The sequence below is a fragment of the Epinephelus fuscoguttatus genome, linkage group LG2 (assembly GCF_011397635.1).
Source record: "Epinephelus fuscoguttatus linkage group LG2, E.fuscoguttatus.final_Chr_v1".
NCBI classification, from domain to species: domain Eukaryota; kingdom Metazoa; phylum Chordata; class Actinopteri; order Perciformes; family Serranidae; genus Epinephelus; species Epinephelus fuscoguttatus.
In genome coordinates, this window is record NC_064753.1 from 29760734 (window position 1) to 29784988 (window position 24255).

A 24255-nucleotide genomic window follows, 5' to 3' on the forward strand; every position below is an offset into this window, starting at 1 on the left:
TTTGTTGCAATGTGTGGGGAAGATTCTTGAGAGGCATATCTCAGAAACTGCCTCTCCTACAGTACAACAGGCATCCTACCTGAGAAAGATGGGCACAAATATGGCCGGGGGAGCTGGATCTTGTGCTGTCTCCCTGTGCCACATCATCCAGGGGCCTGACTGTGCGTCTGTCTGAGGGAGTGTGTGGCCTGCGAGGGGACAGGGGTTTGAAGGAGGAGGGGACTGACGGTGGGACTTCACACGGGGACGGAGGGACAGAGATGGAACGTGGCATCTCCACAGTAACTCTAAAAGACGAAGAGTCTGTGAAGTTAGGCCCGGTGTAGATAGGAGCCGTGGGGCTGCCATGACGGAACTGCTGCCGCTGCTGCCACTCGTACAGCTGCCACACCATCCCCTCCTTGGTGGCCATGCGCTCATCAGTGGACATGCGGAAGTGGCTAAGCCGGTCGTGGGCGTACTTGTAGTCACTGGGCAGGTTACATGTTGCTGGAGGAGAGTTGCTGCCAGACGGGAGACGAGGAGACTTTGGCAATGACTGATAGGTGGCGTCAACTGTGCTGGCTTTGGGCTTTAATGGAGGAGTCCGCCGAGGGAGGTTGTACTCAGCAGAGGGAGCACTGAGACAAAAAACACATGCGAGTTTTTAACTTATATATAAACAATTTCATTTTATCTGTGACCATGACCAAAATATTCTCTGTACATAGAGTATTGTAAGCAATTCAAACAGTGCTCATATTAGCCACTAGAGGGAGGCATTTATTCAAGTTTTTCAATCAGTTGCTGTTATACATTCAAACTGTGTTAAGTCAGACTGACCTCTTTGGTGGGTCTCCTTTTTGAACTTTGACCCACTGCTCCACCTGAGCCAGCGTATTCTTCCTCTGCACATGTTTCTCAGGGTCTGGCCGCGTAACAAAGCCCCTCTGATAGACCAGGTTTCCGTTCTGTTCCGGTGGCAGAGCCACTTGGATTACAGTCTGCTGTCCGTTCTTGTGGGCGGCACCATCGACAGAGTCTGGAGAGAGTCTCTCTGCTCTCTCCTCTGTGGCTGACTGACTTGGCCTCCCTTGGATCTCTAATCCATACCTCACCTCGTCTCCGTGAGCCAGTTGGATACCATTATCCGGAGGTTCCTCTCTGTCTGTCCTGCGAAGGCTTTCTGACTGAGATGAGTTCTGGTTGAAGTGGACGTGGTTAGTCTGTGGAACAGCCTGCTGCACAGCCTTCTTTGGATTCTCCACCTCTCTAGAAAAGAGTGAGACAAGGTGATTAAATGTGTCAACACAAGTTAGTCCTGCCTGTAAACAACTGAAATAAATGTATTTTTATCTTAAATCTTAAAGGGGCAGCGTGTAGGTTTTTGCAACCAGCTGAAACATCTCCAATGTGCTAAGCTGGAACTTCCAGTTAGGGTTCCTACAATGTTCATTGTTCAGAGGGTTTTTACCAGGAGCCAAAATTATCAACAGAGGTCTCCTCCTCTCCAAAACAACGGACCAGGTGGTTAAAACCAGTAAAAACACTGAATAAAGCAGTTTTCAGTTACAAATCAGTGTTTCCTAGAAGGGCCCCTAGCCCAGAACCTGCTAACGGATGATCACCTTTTTTTATCTGATAATTTAAGATCAAAATGTTCAGAAGGTTTTTACCGGCAGCCCAATTATCCACAGAGGTCTCTTCCTCTCAAAAACAATCAGACCCGGTGATTTAAACCGGTAAAACATTGAATAAAGCAGTTCCTGTGTTTTTCTGATCCTGTTTGGCTTGTTGCAGAAGGGCTGCTAACGATGGTGGCCAACGCAAATATGCAAACTTGTTTGGTTTGTCCATTCTGGCTACTGTAGAAACATGGTGTTGCAACATGGCAGACTCCATGGACGAGGACCTGCTCCCTTTGTAGACATAAACGGCTCATTCTAAGGTAACTAAATCACGTCAATTCTTATTTCTAGGTGAATACACTCTAAAGTAAACATACTTATTATATAATATTCCATTTCTGCCAATATATACTGTATCCCCTAAATCCTATTAAATTGCAGACAGTATGCAGTGAAGTGTTAAAGCACCTAATTTTTCAACTCCTACACGTGGCTACACTCATTCAGTTATTTAACCATAATCTAATTTCCCTTCTTCACTGTATATTGTGATGAAGTGCAGAGCTACTCTTGAAACAAGGGATTACAGGACATTAAGCAGTGGATAAAAAACACAATGGACACTCAAATTAACCTTGTGTGACTCTGAGGGTAATTTCCTAATCCATTTGTAGGGACACTTGAACACACGGTCCGATTTATTACTGAGTTTCTCTTAAAAAGGATTAGAGACGATGGGGAGTGATTCAATAACTTTCCATATGTGCCTTTTAAATATTTCTCAATAGAGGAAAGGAGAGTAGAGCCCTTTGTCGACAATGCATGCAGAGTGAATCCCCACTCTGCCACTCTTTTTAATGTGCTCGAATGATAAGCGATGCAATTCATTAGGTTTTGCATTTAAATTCATTAATCCCTTGCCCACCTAAGGGAATAAGACATGACTTAAAATGTCTCATTTTCAAACTGTTTGATGATGATTTACAAACTGCTTACACTTCAGGGTGGCTCATTTCTGCGGAAATTATTCCTAAAAGGTTAAATTTGAATGCAGGAACACCAATAAAAGGTAAATTAAAAGTGACTTTGGTACATGTTGCAGTTAAGTGATCACCTCTCACAGAAGTCAGTGGAAAATGTAGTGTTAGCGTTTATTATTACTTCATTAGTTCAAAGCATTTCACTGAATTAATGTTTGATTTCAAGGGACCAAACTAAGACTGTCATGTGGAACGCTGAGTGCTTCCCAAATAAAAATTTTAGGAGTACGGACTCGCATCGGCCTCTAGGTGGCATTATTGCACAGACCATTCGAACCATGCAGCCAGCTAATCTAAGATGTCTAAATGCAGTTAACCACACATGCAGTAGTCACAGAGTATCAGACTGTATTCCAGAGTATGTCTAATTTGATTGTAAATATTTTCAACAACAATAAATGCACACGAATCAGCCCTGTATGTTGTGATTACTGCTGTGGAAATGGATTCTATAGTGGAAGTGCTTTGCTGGCATTGGGCTACAATAAGCTTCATCTATACCAGACCAGATGCAGTACACACACACACACACACACACACACACACATACACACTGCAGACATCTAAGTGCCCCAGAACAGGAGGACAGGGCTGGACCTGCTGTGTTAGATGGCTCATGCTGTTAAATAAAACACATGGAGGCAGGAAAAAGGAGCATAATTCAGTTATGAAAGCCCTATTAAAGCAGCAGATGCTGTAGTTGATGCATAAAAACCTGAACACATAACTCTCTAGGAAAGCAGATGATTACTGTCTGGCTGAAATGACTGTGACACCCAGGTTCCCTTTATCATATCATCTCAGAGAGGCTGTGCTTTAGGGATGGCGAGATGTTGGTACGAGTAGAAGCCCGGCCAATAAGAGAAATGAATCCTACTCTGTAGAGTGAGACCAACCTCTTTATAGTGTGACTCTGCTGCATCAGCGCAGCCTGGTTCATGGCCCGGATCCAGCCATTCATGTCCTCCTGTGTGTCCGCACTGAAGAAATATGTCCGCATCCCGCAGTGTTCTGCCTGTGAGCCAATCACAGAGTTCTTATTGTAAATGTAGGAGCGCATTCCTGTATGGCTCGCCTATCAAAGAAAGAGAGAAAGATGGGGAGAGAGACAGAGAGGATAGATGTAAGAACTTCTCACTAAGGACAGGAAAAAGCTGCCAGTTTGTTCTGATGAGTGGAAAACTTTGCTTTCTTGTTTACTGAGACTGACAGCTGTCAACTCAGTGAGGACAAAGTTTACAGCAACATTTTACTGAGGAAAAAAAGGGAGGGAGCAAAGTGCTGCAGCAGAAACAATGTGAACATTGTGCTGTTTCTGTCAAGGAATAAAAAAAGCATAACACAGGTTATAGTTTCCAGCTGCTTTTTAAAAAAGCTTCAGCAAAAAATATACAATATCTTTGGCACACAGAAGTTAGACAGCAACTGCGGCAAACGACTGTTCAGTGGCAACAAAACGGCAACTGTGGTCATCTGTCATCACTTCACTTCAGAATACACATAACCACACTACATAAACATTCACTTAGGTTATTTATATGTTTATATGTGGTGGTATAAATCTGTCCTAATAGCTTGGTGGTACAGTGTGGCACCTAATTCCTCACACTTAACCGAACCTGATTCTGGTGCAGACAACCAGCTAGACCACAGAAAGGCATGCAGCACCTTTTTGCACAGTTTCATAGCTACTGAGTGTTTTATCTCCTTTAGTTTCCGCCCCAAATGCTAATTTCCTCTCACTTCTCATTGTACAGATTACATTCTTTTTTTAAATCTGCAAAACATGTTGTACCGATCTACTCAATATACAGATAAAGAGTGCAAAATGATAGTAGTGATGTTTAAAGGGGCAAAAAGCGAAATCGTTTGACCACTAGGTTTGCTTTTGTGCACTGCCTGTAGACCAAAACAAAGTGTGTCATTAGCCACTCCTCCCTCTACCTCTGCTCTCCACCCCCCCACCCCACTCGCCTCGTCTAGCAGTTAGCGATGTCTCGGTCTCTGCTGTGTTTAGCTATTCCCCTGCCTATTTCAATGATGATGGTACCTGTAATAAATGTAATATATTTCCTGAGATGGAGGCGAGGTGGTAGAAGCGCTCCATAGCTGTTAAGTTACTCCAGTAGCCGGTGCCAGCCGACTCGGCTAGTACTAACACCGGGAGCTAACGCTAACGTTCGTACTCTTCTCCGTGAGTGAGAGCGATGTTTTAGCCTTGCTTGCAGCTGGCTCGCGGGCAGTCCGCTAGGCTAAAACATCGCTTCAGGTTAAAGTGGGAAGAAGCAGCGGGTTTATCGAGCAGCTGAGTGAAGCTGGGTGAAGTGGAGGCTGCGGAGGAAACACCAGCATGGGTTAATGTCCGGAGCTTGAGCAGCCCGCCAGGCTGTCTGCCAGGCTCGCAGGCTGCCTGCTACACTAAAACATCGCTCTCACTCACGGAGAAGAGGAGGAACGTTAGCGTTAGCTCCTGGTGTTAGCACTAGCCGAGTTCTATCAGCTCTTCTAGTCACTGAGCCTCGCCTCCATCTCAGCAAATATATTACAAAAATGTAGCCTTGCAGGGAGGCTATAATTTACAATGCTAATTGAAAATGTTAGCTGGGCTGCCGGGCTAACTTACTCACTTAACACAACCGTAACGCCTGACCCATTGCTGGGACCGAGCTGCTAATAACTCAAGCTCCAGACATTAACCCATCCCGGTGTTTCCTCCGCAGCCTCCACTTCACCCAGCTTCACTCAGGTGCCCGATAAACCCGCTGCTTCTGCCCACATTAACCCGAATAACAAACCAGGGCTCGGTGCTCTGGTTGGAACCAAACAGAGAGCTGGGGCTAGCTGGGAAGCTAGCGGAGGCTAACTGGCTGTGCTTCCTGGGGATTCACATGAACGTACAGCCGGACCGGCTTGTAAACAAGGGGCTGGAGATCAACACAGAGAGAGGGTGTGTGAGGTCATGCTATACTCCAGATGAAATTACACCTCTAGTTCTTCACATAGCAATTTTTTAATTCCTTCAATCTAGAAATGATGAATTTCGCTTATTGCTCCTTTAAACATACTGTATATTTCCATAATCAAAGTTTTTGTGCAAGATGCTAGTTATTTTACATTAATTGTAACTTCACTATTAACAGCTGCCTACAATACCACAAGAGCATCTGACAACAAGCTTTAACTGTAGTATATACACTGTGGGAAGAGCGTTATCTTTACTGAGTCCAGTGCCACAGCGTGCTCAATAAACAGAGGTAAAATCAGTGAAAATATATCCAGTGACCAAAAAAGGTCCATTAGTAATTATGGAAATACAATCCTGATTTATCATATGTATCCTCACAAATGGAAAAAACTATACTAAAGTACTGTAGAGACATGTGTAATTAGTGCATCATTGTCTTCGCTGTATAGAAGGAGCTCTTTCTGTATGTTATTCTGTTCATAAACAACACATCACTGTCAGTGTGTTGTTTCAACCTCTAAGCTGACTCTTTAGGTTCTTAAAGGGGACCTATGATTCTCATTTTCAGGTTCATACTTGTATTCTGGGTCTCCACTAGAATACTTTTACATGCTTTAATATTTAAAAAACAATTTATTTTTCTCATACTGTCTGTGCTGGAACACTTGTATTCACCCTCTGTTTGAGATGCTCTGTTTTAGCACCCAAAGAAACCCAATCTGATTTAATTGGTCAGTGTGTCCAGGTCTTCCATAACTCAGTGTCTCTGCACTGTCATTGCAGCCGGGGAATAACTATCGGAGTATAGCCATCATTTACTGCCGTGGAGAGAAAGAGCTTCTAAACCAAAATCCTCACAACCAGACATGTTCCAGCAGAAATATGATCCCAAACTGGGGAGAAATGAACACTGGCTGCTAAGTTTATATGTTTCCCTGATGTTAGCATGTAGCTACATGTAGCAGTGTACTGTAGGCTACGTAAGGTGAACTCTTGCCTAGATCAGATAACCATATATCTTGGAAGCAGTCTGAAGCCTGAGGTTGCTGCTCACATGGATTACTTTTACATAAGTTTACCTCATTATTTTAAACTCTGGCCATGTTTAATCTAAAGGTCCACCACTGTAATATAGTAGATTTGACAGACAATAAGGAAAAGCATAATAAGTCCCCTTTAAGAGTCAAAACAACAGACCTTTACCAGCTGGTCATTACCATAATTCTTCAGCTCTAAAGACTGTAAAGTGAATGCATTTATTCTACTACACAAATCTTTAACCTTTATGAAACATGTGAGAAGCCAAAAACTGCAAACCAAACAAAAGGACCTGCTTCAAAACACATGTAGAGAAACAAGTTAATTGTTTATATTGTATTTCTTTAGTTAAACAATATAAAACTAATGTCAGTACAGCAGAGGTAAATTGCTGATGGCAACAAACATCCAAAGAAATGAAATCAGAGAGGAGTGTGGGAAAAATGGCTGCGACCCCGGTCGTCCACCACTCCAATGACGATGAGGATGTGATAAATGATATGCAGCTCGACAAGACAAATACCAGAGCCACTGAGAGTACATATGTATTTGATTGAACCAGTGAGTAGCCTTGGCAGTGCGAGTGTCTACTTGTTGACCACATTTATAATAATTATCAGCTGGCTGACTTATTAAAGATGTGGACATTACACACATGTTGCCTTTTTGTCGCTCTGTGGTCCATTGGATTTGAAATGATCAGTCTCCCACCCAAAAGTGGAGGAGTGAAACTAAGTGCAACTCTGTGTGCTCTGGCATTGTCCATAGATGACTGTGATCATGTCTGTACATGATGAGACTTTGATGCACATTTCAAAATGTGCATTCAGCAGCTGCTAGCATGACATGAAACAAAAATGGGCTGAGGGTGACGGTCCACTGACGAGGCTCAAGTGAAATCAAATACCTAGTCATGCAAGACAGGAAGCCAGTGTGATTGAGGACGACCGCCCGCAGAGAACAGTACTCACTCCGCCCGCGCACACACACCAGGTCACAATGGGAGGCAATTGACCAACAGGGAATGAGAGAAACACAGTGAGATGAGCAAAAATAAGAGAACAACAGGAAGTTGCTGACTCAATAAGAGAGAACAGAAATGGCTCCAGTTGTGGTCTGATGACAGTCATCACAGAAGCAGGAGCGAGTAACAGTGGCACCATCAAAAGTGTTTTGACACTTTACAATCAGATACATCACTGTGGCGTAACAGCTCCAGCGCTATGGGGAGGGTAAAAAAATACAAGCAAAAATACTTCAGAAGTACTGTGCTGACTTACACAACCTGTTTTCTTATATCCTGTCCGTTCAACCTCAAATACGATTGATTTTGAGAAAAAAATTAGTGTCACCTTCTCCTATTATTTCTGGACAACAAAAACTTTGGTCTTTCAGTAGCTTTAATAGTTTGAAACATCCCGTTGTTGAACAACACCACCATCTACTGAGCTGCTGTCATGCTTACTTAGCAGTAACTGAAAATTTCCAAAGCACCTCAGATACACTTAATGAAATCTCCTCCTCTTAAATGCATGATGGCTCTGAGAGAGCTGAGGGGAATAGGGATCTCTTAAATACAGGGTGGTACAGCAGAGCTCAGGCTCATTTCACCTAACCTTACACAGCACACAGCAAGTGGTGGGAGGAGACGGAGAAAAGGCTGAATGTATAATTAATATTTCCAGCAGCACAATTACAGTACAAATTCCATTGTATGTAATATGATCTGTCAAATGCACGAGGTGTGTACCACACATGCACTCACACTCAGACACACGCACACGTGCACACACAGAATCCAAGAACAAAAGCCCCAAGTACAAAGGAGCTGAAAGGATTGCAACAGAATGCCCTGAAGCTGCAGCGGTGCATCAAACATTCAGGCACTATTGTTCTTTGCAACACGCTCTGTGTTTCCACAAAGGAGGAGCTGGATAATGTTAACACTCTTGCTGTAACCAAAAGACATAAATCCCTTTGCTGTCCTCTGGCACAATTCACAGACGGGAAAAAGAGAAAAAGACTTTGCCGCATGCAAAGAAAAGTTCAGTCGCACATTTTTAAATAAAAATGACGCTATTATCAAATGTGGGCCGGCTCTGCTGGGGACTGTACAACCAGGGAGCTATGTGTCATTCAGATTTCAATGAAAGAACAAAGCTCTTGCACTGTGTAAACCATATTGAACACTGCACTGCTGCAGCCTCTCTGGCACTCTGGCAGGGGCTACCGCAAGACAGTGGAAAATGTATTTCTGCCCCTTCTCACAGTAGGTTAACAAAATCCTTGCACAGAATACATAAAGGGTTGTGCTGCAGCTATCCAACACCCATCATTGGGTTTGTGTTAAAAAAAGATCAGCTACCAGAAGGTCAGAAGTTTCATCGGACTTCTCAAAACCGAACTTCTTAAAGAAGTCTTCATGGATTTTTTTTACAAAACCTTTTTTTTTCTGTTAATTTAACAAAATACGCCAAACTTCTCAAACAAATCAGTGTTTCGTGTTTCATCATACAAGCAGCAGTATAAATTTGCATTACTAAAATGATCAATGAATAGAAATGTTATAATTTAAACATCTAGTGCAGGGGTCAGCAACTGTGGTGAAAAAAAAAGGCCTGGAAATACCAGTTACTATCAAGAGCCATTTTTGCCCAAAAAGAAAAAAAAAATCTGTCTGGAGCCGCAAAACATATTTGAGCCTCATAATAAAGGTATCTACATTAAAAATAGATCAACATGAGGATTCATTAATAACGTATGTTTCAACACAAGGTGGCGATTCTGCAGTGGGCTAATTGTCTACCTATTAAATTCTCTATTTTCCCCTGAGACTTTTCCATTTTTGGATTTGGAATCCACACCTATCCCAGCTAGGAAGACTCCAGACTACTGCAGCTCTCGCTAGTGATGTTTTTAGCGGAAAAGGCGCCAGGCCACAGACGTACTGTATGACGCACATTTTAGTTGACGAAATGTTAAAACATTTTTTTAAGTCAGTGTAGAGGCTGCGCATTTTTACAGTTGAAGAATGTAAGAATCACTTTAGGTTTACAACAACACATTAGAAGTTAAAATGGTGGATTGAGAAGGTATGGGAAATTTACCGCATGGAACAGATAGCATACTCCTTGAGACTCCAAAAAGAAACATTTATCCAAAGATGGGCCCCTGCTATCGCCATACTAACATAGAGAAGTGACTGAAATCCACCTACATATTTTACAGCATATATGTATCTCTGCCTCCCCCACCTGACTCACCTCCTGATGTATTTACGTACACTCATGCCACTGTATAAACACACGCACAACTCCACTATCTAACCTTATCACTTTTTTAAAATTTTCTTCTTTCTTTAGTCTTTTTTTGTCCAACATTTCCTTTTCCCAACTTATACCTTTTGTTCGTTTTCAAAATTAATACTTTGAGCTGGGATGTGCTTGGTTTATTTTAACTCGTTGTTTGCCTGTAAGATACAAAGACACAGCCGTAAAAAATAGAAAAAAACCAGCATGGAAATTCTGCAAATGATCGTACAAGTTGCTGAATTTTAGTTAAGAAAAATAAAAAGTTATTTATTTCCATATAATTTTCTGTCAACTGGAGAGGGGCTAAAGAACTGCATGTGGCTCTGTAGCTGCAGGTTGCCTACCCCTGGTCTAGTGTGTAGCATTAAGAGGCATCTAGCAGTGAGGTTGCAGAACTGAAACTTCTCTCGATGATGACAGTGAAAGAGAACCCTCTCTCTGCATAAATAAAAACAGCTTGTTTTAAGGTAATGAAAACACAACCATTCTTATTTTCGGGTGATTCTAAACTAATGAAAACATAGTTATGAATATTATACACCATTTCTGCCAATAAATGCCCCTAAATCCTACACGCTGGACCTTTAAATCAGGAAAGATCTGATCAAACAATTAAGATAACAAACCTAGGACCATATTCCAACTTTTGATACTTGACTGTTTTTGATGTGATAGCTCTGTGCTACAGACACATTTTGGTTGGTACTCAAATACTGAGGTTTAAAAAAAGACTATCTAGGCAGCAGGGAGTACCCAACCATACTTCCTGTGTTACAGAGACCACAGCAGGGGCAACCAGTATGTGAGGACTGTTATCTAATAGTGACATAGCAATAAATATTCTTGGGAAAGAAAAAGTGTAAACAAGTTTTGCTAGCTAGACATGGACATGACACCATCACTCGTAAATCTGACGAAATGCCACTTCAGTGTTACCTTGAAGGCATATTTGCGGTTAATGTGGTCATCAGGCTCAACTGGTGCGATGACATAACTGGGCAGAGGGATGCTACCGAGCACTGTCTCCTCTCGGCTGTCTGTGAAGCGAGAACACACAACACACACCCAGAGTATTGTAACATCCAAAACAACGATCTCTAATTCTGCCAAGCTCTTTTACGATGTTTACGAGTGACTGCAGATTTATGAACAGCAGGAAAATTAGCGAGGCATAATTCATGGGTGACTCCCTGTCTGGCCGGGGCCATGTGGCTGCATGTGGCACGAGGTGGCATGTGGCTTATCTATTATTCAGTATGATTAATGGAGGAGAGGAGGTGGATGCTCTGGCAACACAAGCAAAGATTACATCCCATAATAAAACACTCAAGTTAATAAGGAGGGAGAAGTGGGAGGAAGAGAAAGCTGGGGAGAGCGAGAGATAGCGAGACATGTCATACATCCAATTATTGGCTGTCATTAATCAAGAAATACATTTCTTCCCTCAGAAGACCTCATCAAAGGTTTTCATGTTGGTGTGTTAAACTCTGACCAAGTGCACTTTTCATAGACTCACCTTTGTAGTAAAACAAGCAGTAGTCTGACAAAACAAACCACTTCCTTTTCCACAGCCGCATTCCAGAGCTGTCCTGGAGGTGAAGGGGGAAATGCAGACACACAGTGTATTTAGAAATCCTCCTTGCAGAAACGCATTTCAATTCACTTTTTAATTAAAAAGAGTAGTTTGGGAATATAGTGCTCGTTAGCAGTGAGCAGGGGGAGGAAGACGGCTTTATGCATATCATTATTACAATAATTTTAGTTTATTTTTTCTTGCAGCATTCAGCACAAAGCTCTAGGTCTTTTTGTCTCATACTTTTTAGGGATTATGGGCTCTCACAAAACTCTGGAGTCCAGATTAGAGGGTTTCGTAAGGGCAGTCTGAACATTCATCATCATACAACATCAGATTCTACACAAAACTCTTCAACACAGCTCACCTGTTTATACAGCCAGCCTCTCACCACCACTGGGATGTTGAGGTTTCTTTTAATAGCATGATCCCTTTTGCCAAAACTGTGTACTTTTCCTGTACCTCTGGAGCCCTGCGGAAAGCAAAGAAAACCCAAAAGGCTTGATTATGTGGTGGCTTTGCTGAGAACTGTTTGCCAAATTACTCTGCTGCTTACCTGAGGTAATGTACAGTAATTAACAGAGAGGAGTAGTGTGTGTAACAGTGGTTCTCAAACTGAGCATCAGGCTGCCCTGGAAGGGTGTGGGTCCAACATGGGGAGGGGTGTATGACCAAAAATGAGCAAAATCAGAGTTGAATGAATGTGATTTTAATCCAGCTTGGTTTGTTTTACCTTTAGTTTCCCCAGTATTGTTAAAGTCTACACAAGAAAGGGGGGTTGTTGATTTGTTTTGGCTCGTAAAGGGGGCCATGACAGAAAAAGTCTGAGAACTACTGGATTCAATTCATTTTCAAATGTGTTCATTTCAGTTGTTCCTCATATTTGAAACAGTTTTTGACTCCATGTAATTCCTCATATCCACTTAGAAATATGCCATATCCCTTTTTCTTTGTCCCCAGAATTTTCAAAGACGTTGGACAAAGGTCATTTCAGTACAAAGCTCCATCTGACTGGAATAATCTTCCTCTTTTCTTGAGATCTGTTACCTGTTTCTGCTGCTACAATACTTCTATACTAGTCCATACCCGCTGGTAGCTTTGTCACCTTCTACCTACGCCAGTCCTCAATGCCTATGTGCGGTTTCACATAGACTGACCACGTCAGTGAGTAGAAAAACGTGGGACAGACAGAATGACTGACTGACAGAATGACACACTGACAGTTTCCGTGATTATGTATAGCATACCATACCATGACTTAGTCATACCAAAAACAACAACATTGGGCCACAGGGGGAGCCACAGCGATCGGTCGCATTTTAGCCAATTTTAAGCATTTTTCTGTTGTTATAGCGCCACTCAGTTGCCAATTAGAGTTAAAGTTCTCCAGTCACCTTGAGGCGTCCTGTTCTACATATCTACCAAGTTTAGTAAAAATCGATATGGCGGTTAGGCCTAGATAAGAAATTAGCTCTGTGGCACCCCCATTTTGTTTGATGGGGTCAATAATGGAGGGGTCCCCTCAGATTATGTGTGGTCATATGCCTACAAAGCTGCGTGGTGATGGGTGAAACCCTTGAGATGTTATACACCTTTATGTGATGAGCCACACCCTCTGGAATATTCATTGCCTTATAGAAGCTCAGTTTTAGTAAGTTTTCCAACTTTTGCCAAGAGGGAAATTTATATATTGGTCCCTAGATTATGTTCACTGAGTTTCATGCAGGTCGGTCAAACTTCCTAGGAAGAGATCGATTTGAAGTGTTTTTCAAAAAATTCAAAATGGCGGAAAATCTATATAAGCGGAAGTTATGGGTTCTTGAGGCAAATTTGTTCCTCATGAGGAGAGGCATCTCTGTGCAAAGTTTCATGTCTCTACGAAAGTTTGCAATTTCAATCAGTTGCTATAGCACCCTCCTTTGGCCAGTTGATGTAATATTGCTTCATTCGCATCCTCCCATGATCCTCTACCACTGTGCCAAATTACACATGGATTGACCAAGTCAGTGAGGAGAAAAACGTGGAACAGACACACCCACAGACAGAGTTTTCCTCATTATATAGTAAGATATTCACATCTCAAAACAACTTGTTCATGTTTTTAAAATGTTAAACTGTAAACTGCTATGTAACTATTTGAGGTGATGGTATGCAATTTTAATTTGTACAACAGCTGGGGGCAGGGGGTGTGGATGGACGATGGTGAGCAAGACTTCTTTATCTGTGTATCTGTAGTGTATGTTTGTTATGTAATGAAGTTTTGTTTGTGTTTTTGTTCTGTATTTGTGTTTGAGGACCCCCTTGAAAATGAGATGCTACGTCTCAAGGGGCTATCCTTTCACTAAATTCAAATTCAAATATACTGGTGCTTACCGTGGTGTTGCCCTCCAAAGTGCAGACAATTCAACTACAAACTTTTGTTACTTTCAAAGAAACATAAACAGCCTTTCCAGGATTATTATAATCAGGATTATTTTCAGACACGGCCATTTCAGACTACGTTTTCTCTGTTATAAATTAAGTTGTACTTTTTCTTAGTTGTGTTTCTACAGAAATATCTGTTGGTCTGGTTGTCCTGTTTACCAACTGGATAAAACAATGAATGTTGAGGTGACAAATGACAAATATGCATATCCAATTCGTCATACAGAATTATAAATGTGACATGTGACAAAATGAGAAAGACCAGAGGGATAATCTGCTAGTTATTATCTCAATCATGTGGTCTATAAAATGTCAGAAATTAGTTCAGAATATCCTGCACAAGCTACAAGAGCCCACGATAACAATACCCTGGATTTGTCAGATCAACAGTTCACAAAAGATATTTAGTGTACTTTCATATTTGACAAATAAAAGCAGCCTGGTTCATATTTGAGGGACTGACAAATGTTTGCTTAAGAAACAGTATCAACAAAAAAATAATGCTCATTAACTTCATGTAGATATACTAATTCATCATTTCAGCTCTACAACAAAGAAATTATTACAAAAAAATCACACTTCTTTTCCAAAATATCAGCAAGTATTCACGCATTTACATCCCTCCGAGCAATAATTGTCTCTAAGGTTCAGTTGCATCAAAACTTTGTGAAAAGTTCAACTGTCTTTAAGGAGTGGCAATAATAATACCAGATTTCTCTCTGATTTGATTTAAATCCTGTTCTTCTGTGGTGTTTCCCACATTCAGAGAAAAAACATTTTTGCAGTGAAAATTTCCATTATCACTGTGGAAACAATGGCAAATCTGCACGCTGTACACCACACCCCTGTCCAGTCCTAGGGGATGTGTATTCAAGTTATATTAGGCTTAAATATAACTAAATTATTGCTCTCTGTGGCCGTAAATCAGAACGAGATAACGTGTTCTAGAGTTGATTAAACCAGTTTATCAACATGAGCATTAACAGTCAGCAACAGAGCTCCCAAACGATTCTCCACCCCAAAAAAGGAATATTTGGTCAGTTATGATAAATGTCAAATGGGAAAAGCTGAAAAACATTTTGATTACAATAAAACTAAGTAACACAAGTGAACTCGATTTGACAAACACTGCCACTCACCTTTGACCCTGAGGTGGCATCCACTGCTGCTGGGGTCACAGTCTTAGAGGAATCTGTGACCATGCTCGGGGATCTCTGATTGGCCGCTGACTTGGACATACGGGCTTCTAACCTACAATTAAAAAAGGCAGCGCAGAGGAAGATCAGTAACACAGACGGGATGAGAAGCACTGGATGGTCATATTCACTCTTAAATTCCTTTGACAAACTACAGACGCACAGGAAAACCGAGCGCAGCCCCGTGCTGATCTTTCACATATAAAGGATATGACTGTTTCCTGACACCGCCACACGACCTGTCGCAGCCAATGGCTTTGCGGTGGATGTGTTAACAGTGGAAGCTGTGTGTGCCAAACACTCCAGTGACACTTGGTCTGACACACACCCTGGGGCACAGAGCGTACATACGCCCAGATAACAAAACAAAACAAACACTTAAAAGAACAGCACACACACACACACACACACACACACTATGCTTGAGCAGCTCTATCCACATCCCACCTCGCTTTTCTTCATGACATCATTATATTACTATTGTTGCAGAAAAATCAACACTGAAGAAGTGGTACTGACAGGTCAGTATCAGATAACACAGTTTTGTATTGCAGATCATGTTATTAGGAACATTTAAACAGGGTCTTTTCAGCCTCAACCAACCGTAGTACGTACAGTACATTTCTTTTCCTGTGCAACAACACAAAGTCTTTCACTGCAACAGCAAATCCATTCACTCCCACATTTTTCAAGGATTTTTTTTTTTTCCCAGGCTGCGGCAGCCTCTGCCTCATCCCGTATGCTCAAAATGAAATTCATCACAGATAATGGAAACACCAGAGACAGCAAGGATCAATTTGATTTAACAAGGTCCCAGAAATGTTTCTTAGGAATTTTGGTCCGTGCTGATTAAGTAAGAACATGCAGCTCCAGCAGATTTTTTCATCCATAAATCCTGCACACCTCCTGTTACACTGCATTTTAAAGGTGCTCTGTTGGGTTTACATTGGTCGACTGTGCAGACCACTGGATTTAAATGATGTCACTGTCGTGCCCCTGGAATAATCCTGATATGATAACTGTTCAAGTGCATCATTCTTAGTGAAAATACAATGAGGGAGGCTATTTCTGTGATGCTGGAACCACCAGGCTAGGCACCAACAGTTCATATTCCCTCTCACAGGCCTAGAAAGTAATATACATCACTTCATGAGATGGTGTATATAAACTTAAGCGAAGTTTTAAATTCATCTGCAGCCACCACACCAGTATAATTGACACGCAGCTGTCCAGAACTTGGCAGAGCCTCTCCCTGACTGCAGGAGTGAACTGAAAGAGAAACAATGTCTGACCTGTCTCTGCCACAAGCCCTCTGCATTGTTCCACAAAGCTGTTAAAAGTAGCACCGACCCTTTTGTTTTTTCCTGCTTTGTGTTGCTCACTACACCGTAGCTAAAGAAAACAAGATAAGCTCGAGATGTGTCGGCAACTAAAGCAGAAAAAAAAAAACTCTGGGAGAACAAGTGGAAAAAGAGACACAGCACGGCAGAACAAAACTTACAGTATCTGCACTCACAGGCTGGACAGCAGCCAGTATTTTTACAGGATGTTTCTGTCCTATCAAGAGGACTCTGCTGTTTTATGTGAAGCTTTCATTCTGTTTACCACCACTGTCATTGGAATAGTTCCCCGGGAGATTTGTTGTGGCATGTGTTGGAGAGGAGCGATATTTCACATCATGTAGTGGAGAAGGGGGGGAAAGACAGTAAGCTCCGTCTCTCCCTGCTGCTCTTGCTACTGTATGATGGAAATGAGGGCATATTTGACGTTTTTTTCTTAATCCTTTAAGGCAGTGGGTGCACATGGGGAGAGCTGACGAATTGATCATAGTGTGATAATCTATAACAAAGTCAAAGCCTCCAGGCCGGCGAAGCATAGGATGATCGACCCCTCCACGGGGAAGGGCCTCCTGAAGCTCTTTTTCCTGCTCTGTCCTCGATCCGATACGGGTCTCACTGAGGTTCTCTGTACTTGGACGGGAGTCAATGATTCATGGAAGAAACCAACTTCCTTTTCAGATATCATTATACGCAGAGTGAAGCCTATAACATCACCGTGACAGTGAACAGAAGCAACAATTTGAAGCCACAGTGAGGTCACGCCCGTGTCGCACACATTCGATACCGCGACTGCTCCCCTGCTGTCACGCTCTCCACTAAACTCTAATAGCATTATGAAAAGAAGGGTGCAAGGGAGAGGCACAAAAATACGACAATAAAGTTAATAGAAGTTGGTTTAGTGGGAAAAGTATCACACAGCAGTAAGTAGTGTGTGTGTACGGAGTAGATGCTGGAATTAAAATTCAAAGTCGCATTTGGTGTAACTTACAGTGATACTGAACTGACCTACAATTGCACTAAAGCTGCCTTTTCACATCTCTGCTCTTCTAGATAACTTAACATAGTCTTAGTTTAAGACTGAGCTAAAACTAGAACAATAATACTATTACTTAAAGCTGCTTGAAGTTGCATGGTAAAATGCTTACTGTAACTATACAGTGTTTAAAGCTGGAGTGTGACAGACTGCTTCAAATTTTCACAAGCACTGAAGTTGAACTTTCTCTGTCATTGCTATGATAGCTTTATTGGCAGTGTAATGAATGTCTTGCGGGTGTGGTTTCGGCAGGTGGTTAGGAGGCAGGGTCAACACTGACGTAGAACTTGAAGGTTGGTGGTAATCACTCATTAGCCGCTATACATGTAAGCCCCACCTGGAGGGAGAGCTGGGAAGACCTTTGAGCTGATTGGGCACGCCGTGAGGGAGACGCTGGAGGCAAGACATTCTGAAGACAAAGGAGAACGACCACGAAGAAGAGTGAGCTGCATGACTGGTCTGACGGAACGGCACCCAGCGGAGTTGTCCAGTCCGAGCGAGCTGATCGTGTTTTTCACGCTAATGCAACACGCAGGGAGAGGCACTAAGTCACGGGCTTGCTAGCCTTAGTTGATGAGGTTTCACGAGCTAGGTTTAGCATAGCAGCTTAACAGTCGTCAATTCTGTTATGGTTCACATGTCACACCTTAATTATTTTATATTTACGGGATGTGTTTACTGTGGCCTATCTTAGCACACAGAGTGGAAGGAAGAGTAAACGAGTAAGGTAGACGTAAGCACAGCCCAAAACTTAACGCTGTCTCATCCACCACATCAAATAACCACACACAGTTTTTTACAGTGATAAACAGCAGGAATACTCAAACATATTTCATATCTAACCTACTGCCTGTACAAACTGTTGAAACCACATCAATCACCTCTGTGTTGGCAACTTTGATAAGAAAATATTTGTGCTTTCAGAGAACAGACTGAAGGAGTTTAACAGCATGTAACAAATATGCTGGAGTGTTTCTTTAATAATAAAAAAAATTACATATACTGAATGCAGTGCAACTGTCATTGCTAGTTTCAGACCAACGCAGTGTCATTTTCATAGCTGGCACCCACATTGTGTATGTAGCAAATGTATTTGCGCCCATCTGTGCGCCCATGGGTGTGTATAGGTCTTGAAATGAGGTCTGATCAGGCCCGTTGTTGGCGCTTTGCCATTCTGAGACAGCAAAGATCGATTGTGCCATTGAATGGCAGAGTATTTTCCTGCTATTTAAAGGGCACATTATTCAGATGGTAACATGTGCCTGTATAGGCAGGCTCACAACATCCTTACACTCTGCTTGTCACACACACAGGGACATGCGGAAGGGCTGGAGGTGGGTGAAATATTACATCAATAATGCAGAAAATAATACCTTCTCTAGAATGCGAACATGGCAGAGAGCAGAGCAGAGCTGCCTGCAAAGCTGCTGTCCGCCTCCTTATCAAAAGAGACGCTGTGCGCATTCAAGCATAAGGAGGAGCAGGGTAACTTCATTGATTATTTCAAAAGCTAAAAGTTTAGTTCTATTTCCCCTGTCAAGTTTTTAGTTTCACTGCTTTAATAATAATAATAATAATAATAATAATACATTTTATTTATAAGCGCCTTTCAGAACACTCAAGGACACTGTACAGCAATAAAACAAAACAAAAAAAAACACAGATAAATGTCCAACAATATTTGCTGCAATGGCATGACTGCTCTTACTGCATTACTCTCATTAGAAAACTGCTCACTTCTCCCTTTGCCGAATCCGCCATGTAAATAGCAGTAGCAATAGCAATAGCAATAGGGGCAAACATGGCTTTTAAAGGGATTAAGCGATGATGCTCTGATTGGTTGAACTCATGTTATGCCCAAAACACACCTATGATTAGTTAGGGGCTAAATACCATGTGCTATAGATCATTTAAACAGGACCCTAAGTTTCTTAAAGTTGTCCTGCCTGCTTCTTGACATGCTTGTCATGTTGTTGTGAGAGGGGCATAAACATGATGCTATTCTTACCACATCTTAAAGAGATTATGACTCGCATTTCAAAGTAAAAGAATCATTCTATCTCTGTTGCAGCAACTAAGACAGTAACTTTAAAGCCCCCTGATGGTATACAAATCCATGGCTTAACAGAACTGAACTGGGGATATTGGAGATTTTCAGGAAATTAACAGCGGAGGATGCAGATGACTCATAATTAAATTTGCATTACTTTAACAGATCGTCTTTTTATCAGCGGGAATGTGGAGGTCACACGCTTGTCTCTCAACCTGCTTTGTGTGAAGTGGAATCTGCACCATGCGTGATCATCTTACAGCGGCTAGCTTAAATACGATCCGACACCTGCTGCCTTATATTGTGCTCTAAACCTGCCGTGCCCTTTAATGGCTTTGCAGGGCACAAAGACATTAAATAATAACAATAAATCCACCTGCCAAGGCGATATATACTGCTGTGGATGAAAACAATATACAATTCAGACTCTCAAAATTTCAGTAACATGTAAATCTACTTGGCACAGTAAAATCTTAGTGAGATTCTGTCAATGCCAGTGTAACAGTCAGAAGAAGACAGTCAGGTTTCCATTTTTATGACTCCAACTACACTGAGTAAAACGCCCTGAACGGACCAGAAAAAATAAATAACTAACCTGGCTGATGGATGAGACAGATTCATGACACCAGATGTGATTTTAACACAAAAGCATATGTGAGTGTCAGCCACGCCATTACCATAAATCCTATTAATGTAATCATGTGAAGAATCATACTTAAGAGTCTCTGGGATCCAAAGCCACTGACAAGCGACTGCAGTCAGTTACGATACTAATGAATGCATTCAATTTGAGGAAGAAAAAAAAAAAAGATGCCCATCCTTTAGTGTTCGGACTGTGACATCTCATTTTCCCGATTAACTGAAACAGTTCTTGCTTTGCTTGTTACTGCAGAATAGACAGCTTTCCCCCCTCTCATGACAGGCTCCATCAGGGAGGGTGACAGGCTATTTGCCAGGCTATTTCTGGACTCCCACCGTGTGACCTTGAACTAACCTCTCTGTACATTTAAGCATGCAGTATATGCATTTTTCCCAGGAAACAAAAGCGGACTCACCTGTCTTGTAGTGTGTATTCTGTGTTTTCAGGGGATATCTGTCCGGTCACAGGGTGCCGAAAGGATGTGGCCCTCAAGGTGTGGCTGCAGGACAGAGGGAGAATGAAAAGAGGGAGTAAACAAAATTAGTATCAAGTCAGTATTTATACACCTACCCGATCCCGTCCCTGAACAGCCGTGTTTCTATACTTCTAAACAAAACCACATAAAGTCAACCTCAGTCAACTGTAAAAAAAAAAATCTATGGTAGCTCTGCAGCCAGGTCAGGAACCACATATTCTCTTACACAAAGTGTAGGGCTCAGCACTCTCCCTTTAGCCAGCTCACCAGGCTTTATTGATTTCAGTTAGATGGGGCCATTCATTGTTTTAACTAGAGCATAAACGCATGTTACTGTCACAGGATAGAATAAGAAACGGACAAGAGGGGCTGGTGTTGAGAGGATTGAAATATTACGGCGAGACTCTTTCTATTGTCTATATTGTATATTTGTTCATGACTAGGCAAGGAAATGATTTGGGTTATTTCATTTACAGCAAAATAAAAGAAAATCCCAGAAAATATCTAGTATGCACACACTTCTTTTTCATGCTGTACTTGGATGATGTTTCTTATGCTTTATAAACACAAGGATTTAATACATGTCTAATCACTGATGCATTTATTTGATGCCCAACTGTATTATTCAACCATCATGGCAGGTTAAGCTTCAATCATTCATTGTGTTTGATGTCTGTTTCTCTCAATTACACAAACCCACACTACTGCAGAGAGCCTTTAGGTGTATGGCTCTCCAGGATTAGTTAGCTGCCACTGGTACTTAGCCTTGCCATTATCCTGTCAAATTGTGACACATCGCTTGAAATGCTGCTGGCTTTTTTATCCTTAGTGCCTCTTAGACTTTTTCAGTTTCATTTTGAATGCACATATAAAAATGTGGAGCTTTAGAAACCTGTGTTCAGTGGTGACATTATACAAAGTAATATTATGGAAGAATTTAGCAGCACTACTACTGCGGCTGCATCGTTAAAGTTAAATCGAAGACCCCTCAGTCGGCTAAGACTAAGACTTTTTTTTGGTCCCCAAGAATTCTCTTTTTGCTTTCACGTGGCTCTCCAAGGTAAAATTATTGTACCACATCAAGTCATTCTGTTCACTCTGTGTCTGCGATGTCTGTGGGTACAGGCAGGATGAGTCTCAGTTACCAGGTTAGGCTCTGAGATAACGTTATCTTTTGCCTTATGCTTAAGTTGTAAATTTACAGCTCACAATACGATACAGGGGTGGCACGGTGGAGTGGTGGTTAGCACTCTCGCCTCACAGCAAGAGGGTTGCCGGTTCGATCCCGGGCGTGGGAGCCCTTCTGTGCGGAGTTTGCATGTTCTCCCCGTGTCAGCGTGGGTTCTCTCCGGGCACTCCGGCTTCCTCCCACAGTCCAAAGACATGCAGATTGGGGACTAGGTTAATTGGTGACTCTAAATTGTCCGTAGGTGTGAATGTGAGCGTGAATGGTTGTTTGTCTCTATGTGTCAGCCCTGCGATAGTCTGGCGACCTGTCCAGGGTGTACCCTGCCTCTCGCCCAATGTCAGCTGGGATAGGCTCCAGCCCCCCCGCGACCCTCAAGAGGATGAAGCGGTTAGAAGATGAATGAATGAATGAATACGATACAGTCTCTGGCCGTTCGCCGGCACCTTAAACATCCCGCAAAACCCTGTTCAAAAATCTGGCAGTTCAATAAAGTGTTGCTTGATAGGAAAAAACTGACTGATTCAATTCAAATGACAAATTCTGAGTCAAGAACAGCCCTAACTATTACTTATACCTTGCAGCAAAGGCCTGCATGTTCTTTGCTACTCAGGTGTAGTGTAGCTACTATGGAGACAGCTATTTGTCCTAGTATGATGACAACAGATAAAAATGTATATAATGCCGTCTTTGTTCCACGCCTCATGGCTGAAAGACTTGGGAGAGCAACCGTGTGTGATAATATACTGAGCTGCAATATTATGCTTTCAAGCCTGGCTCTTTGTTAGTGTTGTATTGTATGTCCCCTGACCCTTTTTTTTATCTTCCCCCATCACCATCATACACAATCTATTACAGCTGAAATAATCACAACACTATTCTTCAGAAGATGCTGTAAAATACTGTGCGCAAGCGTGCAATAAAACCATAGAGTAAACACTGCTGCGGTGCAGAGGCTAAATCCATTTGCTGCCTTTTTTTTTTTTTTTTTTACACAGTAAACATACACACGGGTCCAGATAAGAAAATAGCTAAGATAAACATGTTTACACTATCCTGATTTAAAGTGTTCCCAGGGTAAATAAATGACTATATATCCAGCAGTAAGTGGTGAATCCTCTGAAGGACGGCTGCAAAAGTTCAGTACTGTAAAGATGCAGAATAATACAGAAAGTAGTGCCTCACTGCATCACCATGCAGCAAAGGGAGGGGAGGCAAACTGAGCAGGGTGGAAAGATTTATGAGTTGACATTTCAGAAAAGTTCAGAGGGTGTATCGAACAGGAATGACGCTGAGTGATACTGCACACATAGACAACAAGACAACACGTTTTAACAACCATACATTCATGTAAAGCACCTCTTGATCACATAAACATGCACAAACACACACACACCCACAAACACACACACAGAGGCTTGGCCAAGCTCGTTCCTGGTAACAACTCATAATTTGCTGAGCTGCACTGGGCACATACAGCACTGCACCAGCATCCCCTGTTAATTAGGAATCTGCATTCTTTGAGGCTTTTGTTTTAGCCGCATTACTTCTGAACTATTTGTCACGGAATTTGCAGCATCCCCAGTTCGTGTAGAAACACTGCAGCACAGTGGGTCTATTTGTTTGCAGGAAACCAGCTTCCATCAACGCTTGTGACAATATTGTCCCAAAGGGGGAAATGAACTCCTGCTGCAGAGGAGCTGTAGCACACCGCCTCTTGGATTATGTATTGAAGAAACGGCTCTGTTGTCGGTGCCAGTCACACGTGGTTGCTGACATCTAATGTCACAAATGTGATTCTGTGTAGGGACTCGACATAAATCATTAAATTATTCAAGGTAAGAAACAAAACCACTTTGCAGTCCTCTCTCTATCTAGATATTTATCTTCAGCTTCAGTTTGCACATGTATTTGTGTGCAGTCTTCAACTGAATCATTCACAATCACAGCCGTACTAATCAATAACTTGGGTTTCTTGAGTCAAAAACATCAAAACAAGGATATAGTGTTGACATATACACAGTACTACCGAGCTACTACTTACATCTCAACCTGTAAAACAGACATTTATGTGTCAATGCATGAAAAAAATATAATGAAATCAACATACATGTAGTTTTTTGAGTTATACGAGTGATTTAACTTCAAATTTAAAAGAAGCATGAACATATTGAAGCTAGTCGCCACACAAAAAGCCACATAGTTTATTACAAAAACCTAACTTTGGTCCATTTTTAATTCTACAGCCACACATACTGTAAAATAATATGGCACCTATAAGCCTAATATAGCAACACAGCAGTGAGGCACAAGTGTAATTGTAAATATTTGTTCATTTGTAGTACACTGACAATTATTAATAATTCAGCAGAACAAA

The 24255-nt window shown here is 41.9% G+C and overlaps 1 protein-coding gene across 14 annotated transcripts in view; it reads right to left on the minus strand.

The window, feature by feature from the left end:
* plekha7b (pleckstrin homology domain containing, family A member 7b) overlaps positions 1-24255 on the minus strand; it is a 98166-nt gene that overhangs the window by 34204 nt on the left and 39707 nt on the right. For all 14 annotated transcript variants that reach the window (XM_049561307.1, XM_049561301.1, XM_049561296.1 and 11 more), the window contains 8 exons: positions 20633-20716; positions 15098-15209; positions 11902-12006; positions 11478-11550; positions 10898-10998; positions 3544-3722; positions 823-1251; positions 80-620 (listed from right to left, as the gene is read on the minus strand). In XM_049561307.1, coding sequence (XP_049417264.1) covers positions 80-620; positions 823-1251; positions 3544-3722; positions 10898-10998; positions 11478-11550; positions 11902-12006; positions 15098-15209; positions 20633-20716 — 1624 coding nt within the window. The remainder of the gene's footprint in view (positions 1-79; positions 621-822; positions 1252-3543; positions 3723-10897; positions 10999-11477; positions 11551-11901; positions 12007-15097; positions 15210-20632; positions 20717-24255) is intronic.